Source organism: Phyllopteryx taeniolatus, chromosome 5, assembly GCF_024500385.1.
Source record: "Phyllopteryx taeniolatus isolate TA_2022b chromosome 5, UOR_Ptae_1.2, whole genome shotgun sequence".
Classification (NCBI taxonomy): domain Eukaryota; kingdom Metazoa; phylum Chordata; class Actinopteri; order Syngnathiformes; family Syngnathidae; genus Phyllopteryx; species Phyllopteryx taeniolatus.
In genome coordinates this window covers 18,420,522-18,430,891 of record NC_084506.1, presented here as the reverse complement: position 1 = coordinate 18,430,891, position 10,370 = coordinate 18,420,522, and the positions used below count along the sequence as shown (strand labels likewise).

General features: G+C 42.1%; 1 protein-coding gene across 1 annotated transcript; it reads left to right on the top strand.

Moving 5' to 3' along the window:
- Positions 1-2,627: 2,627 nt before the first annotated feature.
- On the top strand, positions 2,628-9,974 carry hapln3 (hyaluronan and proteoglycan link protein 3). Its single transcript, XM_061773535.1, has 6 exons — positions 2,628-2,742; positions 3,699-3,887; positions 4,187-4,317; positions 5,197-5,610; positions 6,361-6,663; positions 8,011-9,974. The coding sequence occupies exons 3-6, from the start codon at positions 4,191-4,193 to the stop codon at positions 8,286-8,288; spliced, it is 1,122 nt and encodes a 373-aa protein (XP_061629519.1). The 5' UTR covers positions 2,628-2,742; positions 3,699-3,887; positions 4,187-4,190; the 3' UTR covers positions 8,289-9,974.
- The last annotated feature ends 396 nt before the right edge of the window (positions 9,975-10,370 follow it).

Sequence of the window (10,370 nt, the reverse complement as noted above, 5' to 3'; positions counted from 1 at the left end):
TCCCGCGTGGTCCCTCGCCGCCCGCGCTCGTTTTCCACCACTGTAATTCCAGTTGACAGAGGCGACATACGCTCCGCTTGAGGCCTTGACAAAACTCTGTTGACCTTTGCCCAACATGGACTACGTCCTGCTGAACTAATGCGCCGCTTTTTTTCTCTTTGCATTTGACCTTCAATTAAATGGGATATATTATGGAAAATTGACTTTGTTTGTACAGTGGATGCCCCTAATCGACGCCCACATTAAAATATTTTGAATTGCCTATAGATGCCACAAGATGGCGACAAAGCACTTTTTCTGTTAGACAAAGCTATTGCCTTACTCAATGGAGCTCCTCCCCTCAGTTTAGCATAGACACCAAAGATGCCACCAAAGCAATTCAGTGGTACCTTGATTTACAAGTGTAATTTATCTAAGAGATTTTTTAGATATGAGCGTTCGCTAGACTGATTTTTGTCTTGAGTTGCGAGCAAAATTTTGATTTTCGAGTGCTAGATGGTGACAGCAAACTTCACAACAAACAACAGAAACAAAGAGTTTGTGTATTTCACTAACCAAACCACAAAGCACCCGCCAGCTTAATGCTAACACATAATGGGAACTCCATAGATGGGCTAACTAAACTAGCATCAATGTTGCGGGAGTTATAGACTTTTAAATAACTCATGAATGCTGGGGTGTAGAGGTACTTGGGACTAGCAAAAACATTTGAAGTAAAAGTATGTGTTTAGCCATGTGTTTGATGCATGCACCACATGGATGGATCTGTGCACTCACTGCATGTTTTGGGATTGATTGTATTCTGTATGGTGGCACGTTGGCCGACTGGTTAGCGCGTCAGCCTCACAGGTTTGAGGACCGGGTTCAATCCCCGGCCCCGCCTGTGTGGAGTTTGCATGTTCTCCCCATGCCTGCGTGGGTTTTCTCCGGGCATTCCGGTTTCCTCCCACATCCCAAAAACATGCATTAAATGGAGACTCTAAATTGCCCGTAGGTGTGACTGTGAGTGCGAATGGTTTTTTGTTTGTTTGTGCCATTGGCTGGCAACCAGTTCAGGGTGTACCCCGCCTCCTGCTCGATGACAGCTGGGATAGGCTGCCAGCACGCCCGCAACCCTAGTGAGGAGAAGCGGCTCAGAAAATGGATGGATGTATTCTGTATTCAACATAAGAGTAAATATAATTATTTCATACATGTAATAATTACATTAAAACAAATAGAAATTAAGTTGTATTAGGTTTTTCACAATATATTCAACTAATAGGAACAGAAAATCATCACTAGACTTGAACTTGAAAAGTTGAATTGCTTGTAGATTTGAGATTTGAGTATATTATATTAAATGTTTCAGAGACTATACCTATTGATGCATTAATCAGAATCAGAATCATCTTTATTTGCCAAGTATGTCCAAAACACACAAGGAATTTGTCTCCGGTAGTTGGAGCCGCTCTAGTACAACAGACAGTCAATTTACAGAACACTTTGGAGACATAAAGACATTGACAAAAAACAATTGTGCAAAAAGATGCAGAGTCCTCTAGCACTTAGAGCAGTTCGAATGACTAATATTGCAATAGACCGGTGCAATGACCATTGTGCAAGGGGCGCTGAGACTTCAAGGAGTGTATGCGGTTTAAAGTGACGAGTAGTGCGATAATCTGGGACAATGGTTGTGCAAATGTTACGGATACTCCTCAATCAGTGTGCAAATGGAGCAGATGCTACTCTGGCATGAGTGGCCAGTATATGCAAATAGTGCAGCATGGCGAGACAACGACAGTGAGTGCACGAGTAATACATAATTGGCCCCACAGAAATGTGACAATGAACTCAAGTCAAAAAATTGCCAGCTTGTTGTAATGGAATTATAAGTTAGCTGTTTAAGAAGTTGATTGCAAGAGGCAAGAAGCTGTTGGAATGTGTACTAATTCACTAGTTGTACTAGCATTGATCGGTAGCGCCTACCTGAGGGAAGGAGCTGGAAGAGCTGGTGACCGGGGTGGGGAGGGTCCGAGAGGATTTTGCACGCCCTTGTCTTAGTTCTGGCAGCGTGCAAGTCCAAAAGGGTGGGTAGGGGGGTACCGACAATCCTTTCAGCAGTTTTGATTGTCCGTTGCAGTCGGAGTTTGTCCTTTTTTGTAGCAGCACCAAACCAGACTGTGATGGAAGAACACAGGACTGATTCGATGACCGCTGTGTAGAACTGTCTCAGCAGCTCCGGTGGCAGGCCGTGCTTTCTCAGAAGCCGCAGGAAGTACATCCTCTGCTGGGCCTTTTTGAGGACGGAGTTGATGTTGGTCGCCCACTTCAGGTCCTGAGAGATTCCCAGGAACTTGAAGGTCTCGACGGTTGACACAAGGCAGCTGGACAACGTGAGGGGCAGCTGTGGCGAAGGATGCCTCCTGAAGTCCACGATCATCTCTACAGTCTTGAGCGTGTTCAGCTCCAGGTTGTGTCGGCCGCACCACAGCTCCAGCTGCTCCGCTTCCTGTCGATATGCAGACTCGTCACCGTCCTTGATGAGGCCGATGACAGTGGTGTCATCTGCAAACTTCAGGAGTTTGACAGTCTGGTTCGCTGAGGTGCAGTCGTTCGTGTAGAGAGAGAAGAGCAGCGGAGAGAGGACACAACCTTGGGGCGCCCCAGTGCTGATGCTGCGTGTGGATGAGGTGGCCTCCCCCAGCCTTACCTGCTGTGTCCTGCCCGTCAGGAAGCTGTAGATCCACTGGCAGATGGCAGGTGAGACGCTGAGCTGGAGAAGCTTGGATGAAAGGAGTTCAGGGATGATGGTGTTGAACGCTGAGCTGAAGTCCACGAACAGGATCCTCGCGTAGGTCCCTGCACTGTCGAGGTGTTCTAGGATGAAGTGCAGTCCCATGTTGACTGCATCATCCGCAGATCTGTTCGCTTGGTAGGCAAACTGCAGGGGGTCCAGCAGGGGACCTGTGACACTCTTGAGGTGGTCCAGCACGAAGACGTTCAAAGGACTTCATGACCACAGATGTCAAAGCGACAGGCCTGTAGTCATTCAGACCCGAGATTGCAGGTTTCTTGGGGACTGGAATGATGGTGGAGCATTTGAAACAGGATGGAACTTCGCACATTTCCAGAGATCTGTTGAAGATCTGAGTGAAGACTGGAGCGAGCTGGTCCGCGCAGACTTTGAGGCAGGATGGGGACACGTGGTCCGGGCCTTCCGCTTTGTTAATCTTTTGTTGTTTGAAGATGCGTCTCACATCCTGTTCATGGATGGTTAACGCAGAGGTCAGAGGTGTGATTAAAAAGGAGAAAATTACAATTAAATCACAAAATTAATGATTTGCCCCTAAATTTCCACCTATACCTAAAACTTTGTAACTTGTAATAATAATGATTTTTCTATGTAAATTAAAACAAAATATGAGATGTGATAATTATTAATAAAATATAGATTAGCAATATGTTAAACTTGAACAATTGAAATAACAATAATTATTTTACTCCCCCTAAATCTTCACCATCAATATATCTAAAACTGATTTGTGTTAATTATAATGAATACAACAATTTGATTAAAAAAATAAAAATAAAAAATTAAAATAGAAGCCATATTCCCCCAAATGTCCACCTGTAGGCTTAACAATACTTTGTGACTTTTGATAATAATAATAATTATTTACTTATTTATTTTTTCACCTACTACTGTGTGACTTCAGGTCACATTGCGGAAGCCTGCGGTGGTGACGTTATCCCATGACATCGACGAGGAGGAGGGGACGATGAAGTCAACACACACACACACACACTACAGTACATAAACATAGACGCGCACGCACGCACGCACGCACACGCACCGAGTGTGAGTGGCTGTCAGCGAGTTTTTCCACGCTCTTCTCTCCCAGACGGTGAGTTTGCTCTACTGTTTTGTCATTCATATTTTTTGTTACGATAAAAGTTAAAATGGTGAAAAAGAGTCATATGACGTGCAGGTAGTGGAGATGCGTTGTTAGAAACTTTGGTGTTTAATAGTGATGAGCACAGAGGAGGAGGAAGCACAAAACGACAATATTTTGCTCTGGTTACTATTTTATGTATCTTTCGGGGGACATTTTGAGAGTGATTTATGCTTGGGTGTGATTAAAGCACCCTCTTGGGGTCGTTTTTTTTTCTTGGTGGGGGGGGGGGGGGGGGGGGTGTCTTGCAGTGTAATGCTCTTGCGCCCTCTGCTGGCCGCCTGCGGGCTCCTCCTGCTGCCGTCCGCCGCCGCCGTTCACTCCAACTACAACAACGGCTTCTACTACCATGACGTCGGCAACGCCAACGCCAACGGGGAGAGTAAGGCACTCCGTGTGTGTGTGTGTCTGTGTGTGTCTGTGTGCGCTCGTCGAAAAAGGTACCTTAGTTGGACCTTCATCGGTTTTACATTTTTGTTTTTAATGTTTTCATAGTAAATATTTAATTAAAAAAAATGTCAATATTAAAAAAATATATATATATATATAAACACATTTATGCTTCTTTGCATTTCTTACTAAAGTGTCATATTTTTCGATTATATTATTTAATTATATATTTTTAATCTGTTTTAATGTCCCTTCATTCATAACGTCCATGATATTTTTTAAATCAACATTTTTAATTCCATATATATTTTTGAATTATGCCCAAACACTGAATATAATATTGACAAAATATTATAAAACACCATCATATGTGTAATTTAATACTTTTACTCTATATATTTTTATGTTAGTTTTATGTTAGTGAAATATAGTTTATGTAACATGTTTAAAACTCCCATTTAAATCTTTTTTTCTGTGTTTGCATTGATTTTATATACAATACTACTGAATGTTGTTACTTTAAATTTAAAGTCAATGTACCTTTTCACTAGTGTACGTTTAAATGCATTTCTGTTTTATTTAACTTTTAGCTGCAATACAATTGCATTACATTTGGACTCTTTGTTTTCAAACCTTTATTTACTGTAGGTAAATTTTTTATTTTACTTTTATGTGCAATGCATTTGAATGGAATCATTTTACGAATAAAACCGCTGCCTGTTTTTTTTTAATGAACACTTAGGCCTACTACACTACATCATTCCAATTTTGGATTTGATGGTGGAACTTGGAGAACCAAATATTTTTTGACATGGTACTTGGTGTAAAAAGTTTGCGAACCATTTTAAGTTCCCTGTTGTTCTTCCTGTAGTCTATTTCAACGGGGTGCGTCTGTACGTGGAGTCCTCGCAGCCATCCGTGTCAGCCACCACGGGCAGCAGCGTCACCCTTCCCTGCCACTTCCACTACGAACCCGAGCTCAGCGCGCCGCGCCGGACGCGGGTCAAGTGGTCGTGGTTGCCCGCCAATGCCGTTGGCGAGCCCGCTGACCCTGCAGAGGCGACGGCGGAGGCCTACTCCGTGGAAACGCAGGTGATGGTCGCCATGGGCAACCGCCACCGCAGCTATGGTGGGTTCAGGGGTCGGGTCCGCTTGAGACGCTCGGCGCCGGGTGACATGTCGCTGGTCATCAATGAGCTGCGACTCAACGACATGGGACGGTACCGATGCGAGGTGATTGACGGGTTGGAGGACGAGAGCGTCACCGTGGAACTGGAGCTGCGAGGTGAGTGGACCGTGAATGGAACAGACCTACCCAGAAGCAACATGGCATCGGCTGGCCATTCTCGACGACATTATGTTAACTTTACGCTCCACTTTGGTTCAAAAGAACTGTCCCGTACCACTTTTGGGCATGGTACCAATGGGGTACTAACATACAATACAGCTCTGGAAAACAAAAAAACATACAGCTTGAAAAAAAGACCTCTTTTGATATTTTTCATTTTCTGCAAATAAATGCTCAAAATGCCAATATTTGTATTTGGAATTTGGTTGTCATGTTATAGGTAGTTTATAGAATAAAATTAAACTCTTCATTTCACTCAAACATGCAATGGAAATAAGTCTTCACACCCCTGCTCAAATGGCATTTTTTTGTGTGCTGTAAGATGTGAATACAAAAACCACAGGAAAAGCCTACTCGAACATCTGAACTTTAAATGGCGGTAGTTTGAATGTGTTTCGTCAATTCTGAACAGAGCCACATCCCCAGTTATAAGAGGGTTATTTCAGCTGTTTTTTGTTTACTTACCCTCTTGAAAAGGGATGTTTTTTTTCTTGAATTGCAGTCACATTAATGATGGAAAAGGTTTTGAAACGGTTTTTCTTGGTCTCCTTTTTTTTATTTAAAAAAAAAAAAAAATAGGCATTTGAAAAAGGTTGTGTAGACTTTTTATATCCACTGTAGTTTAGAGTTGGGGTTGCCACATTAAGACCGTACAAAGCAAGGTTGTATTTACTTTCCCGGCTGCAGGTGTGGTGTTTCCCTACTACTCGGACAAAGGCCGCTACCACTTCAATTTCCTGGATGCCCAGCAGGCGTGCCAGGTTCAGGACGCCACCTTGGCCACGTTTGAGCAGCTCTTCACGGCGTGGGACGAGGGCCTGGACTGGTGCAACGCCGGCTGGTTGGCCGACGGCACCGTGCAGTACCCCATCACCGCGGTCCGCGCCGGATGCGGGGGATCCGACTTGGCTCCGGGTCTGCGCAGCTACGGTCGACGCCATCGGCTCCTCCACCGCTTCGACGCCTTCTGCTTCTCCGCTTCGGTTAAAGGTCTGAATTACTAAGCAGCAGAGTACTCACATTCTGTACTTAAGTCCAAGAAGTATGGATAGTTTTGTTTTAAAACAAATAATTGTTGGTAGAAGTACTGATTCCCTTGTTAACGTTCCTCTATGTCGCTGTTGCCCCTTATTTTTACGCCTTATAAGTCTCCAAAATGATCAATCAATCTATCAATCAAGATGTCAACCGGAGTTTTCTCTGCTTTGTGTCGCGAGCAAAAAAATTGACCTTCGGGTCACCTTCAGCCACTGCGCCACTAGATGGTAGCAGCGTACTTCACACCATCAGTTCACGTGGATACCTCGTAGTGACTGTACAAGAATCGTTGTGTTTTGTGCCCGCATTAAAAAAAAAAATTATGTGCCAAATTTATTTTTTCTAACCATCGTTCCCAAGAAAATGATTGCTGAGAAGAAGTGGATGATTGAATTAAAGCTTGAAATCACAGAAAAAACATGAGTGAGGTGTGCATGTAGTTGACTTGGCGAAGCAGTACGACTGTAGTACTTCTACGATATGTACAATACGGTAGCAAGAGTTGATAAAGTCTATAACACCATCCAAGGCTATTAAAATAATTCACGGGCTGAGGACCTCTGTCCATGAAATGTGGCGAAAAAGACAAAAAATATAACAAAACAAAAACAGTGAAGAAGATTGTTTAGTGACAAAATGTAGCAATTGAGGAAAACTGTTTATTTCTTCAAATTCTATTTCATTATGTTACAGTTGAACCTCGGTTTTTCGTGATAAATCAGTTCCAAAAAGTATGACTAAAACCAAAGTAACATTTCCCATAGGAAATAATGTAAATCCAATGAATCCGTTCCAGGCACCCCAAAATAATAAACACTTTTTTATAGAGAATAACTATATTTTAATATATAGAAAACATTGTGAAATAAATACAAATGATGAATAAAATGGATGAATAACCACATTTCCCTTTTATCTTTTATTGACACTTAACTTTTGATCCCTATGACCATGTTATAGTCTCTTAACACCCTCTATTGTTAAAACATTTTTACTCCAGCTAAGCAGTGCATTACATAGTAAGCGATCTAGCATTAGCACTGTAAACGAGCCAATGTTAGCCACGTCTGCTACGACATTGCACGACATTTTCGTAATGGAGTGTTACTGTAAAACTAAATGTAATCAGTTTGAAGTTTTATTTTTGGGAACTTACAATCAAAAAATGTAAAAAGAGGTGTTGATCAGAATTGTTGCTAATTCCGCATTGCTTCTGAATCCTCTCAACTGTCACCACTGCTAAATACACCAGTAAACCTGGCGACAATCCCGTGATGACTGATGTCCTCCTTTCCGCAGGGACCGTCTACTTCCTACAGAGCTCGTCCAAGCTCAACTTCACCGAAGCGGTCCAGGCGTGTGCCGGGAACTCCAGTCACGTCGCCAAAGTGGGCCAGCTGTACGCCGCATGGAGGCTCACGGGATTGGACCGCTGCGATGCCGGATGGCTGGCGGACGGTAGCGTTCGCTATCCCATCGCAAAGGCCCGCGCTAACTGCGGCCCGCCGGAACCAGGGGTGCGTAGCTTCGGGTTCCCTCCGCGTCACCAGAAGTTCGGCGTCTACTGTTATCGGTAGATTCTCTGAGAGGTTAGCTTTAGCCTGCTAGCACATGGGCATTATTGAGGCTGTTTGAATGAATTGCTCTCCTCTTTCTCCATGAAACCACAACTGACTGTGATGACAACTTATTAAAGCCCCCTTTCTCACTGCGCGGTACTCGCTTGGCTCTACTCGCCTCGCTTTGGGGCAGTAGATTTTTCACCTCATTATAGAACTTGCTTAGTAATCGAGGAAAGCTGTGAAAACCACGTCTTTGAAAAGAAAGAGGGCAGCAAGAAAACGGAGCGCTGAAGCAAGGCGGGGACTGTGGCGCGTGCAGCGTCCAGAGCCAGGAAGCCGCATCGGGCTAAGCTAACATTAGCATGTTTGTTTTTGTAGCCTGCGTATCCTCAAATGTTACTGTTACAATGAATGAACATGCTTTTGTAGATATCAAAGACGATTTAGTGGCCAATAAACTTTACGTACATGTTTTTGTCAACATCAAAGACCATGTAGTCTTTTTGAACCCAACGTAGGTGTTTTTGCAAATGTAAAAGACAATTTAGAGTCTAGACTCTAGCATACGTTTTGTAAACATCAAAGAGAATTTTGAGTCTTAAAGCGAGCCTAAACATACATTTTTATAAACACTGAACACAATTCAATCTTTAATGAGCCTAACATGAGTGTTTTTGTAAACATGAAAGAAAGTTTGTCTTTAATTAACCTAACCGGTGTTTTTGTAAACAAACAAAACCCTTGAGAGTGTAGAACCAATGTACATTTTCTGTAAACAACATCAAAGACAAACTAACCTTTACTGAACCTAACATGCTTTGTAGAATCTAACGGACGTGTTTTAATGAACATAAAAGAGCACGTTTTTGTAAACAACAAAGACAATTAGTCTCTGTTGAACCGAACAGCCGTGTTTTGGTAAAACTTGGACAATTTAATGTTTTTGTGAACATTAAAGACAATTTAGTTTTTAATGTACATCATTTTTAATGTACATTTATGTATTTTTTATTTTTATTTTTTAAACATCAAAGAAAATTTGACCCCTTTGTAAACTTTGGAGACAAACCATCGAAACGTCACTAGCGAGTAGAGCCATGCTGAGACCAATGGGTACCGTGCAATGGAAAAGGGGCATTGGGCCACTATGGGACCACATGTACACGATATGGACAAAAGTATCGTGTTTCAGTGAATGAATCAACCAGAGGTAGGACACGTGGAAGCTGTTTTCTTTTTCTTTTCTTTTTTTTCTACTTCCCGCATTGACGCGTCCCAATACCTTTGTCCACATTGTGTATGTCGCTCCAGCAAGACGGACAGACGGATGAAGATGATTGTATATCTGCCGTAGAGACTTTGCTGGATTTGTACTGATTTTTTTTAAGGACTTTTGGGGAAAAAAATAAACCTTTTGGGGTATATTTGGGCACACATACCGTACATCTGGCGAAAGGGAACCTCTCACTTGTTTACTGAAGTATTTTAAAGATCTGTGACTCAAACATGATCATATAGTGTTTTATTTTCATTAAAAAGGTGATTCAGTGTTTTTGCGTGATTGATAGTTTGGTAATATTTTCACTCGCGTGTGGAATGGAAGATAACGTAACCTTTTCTTTTTATTCATACCGGATATATAAAACATGTCAATGCATTTTGTATCTTTTTTTATACAAAGCAATAAAATTGCTCTGTTCACATGTTTTATTTATTTTTTTATTCCACAGCCAGTCACGCTCACTACAATGTTGCCGTGGCAACTTGCCGCAGAGGGAGCATACATTGAAGAGAAAGGACAGGGGGTAATAAATAAACATCTCAAAAAAGTTTACATTACCAAATGAACTTACCTACCTGCATGTGGAGGAATAAATTTATATTCATTATCATCATTGAGTTACCCAGTGGATATAAAAAGTCTACACACTCCTGTTCAAATAGCGGGTTTTGTGATACAGAAAAAAATGAAACCAAATTAAAAAATCATTTTTCCAACCATTAATGCAACCTCTAACCTGTACAATTCAATTCAAAGGAAAATTAAATAGACAACTGAAATAATGTGGTTGCGCAATTGTGCAAACACTTAATAAC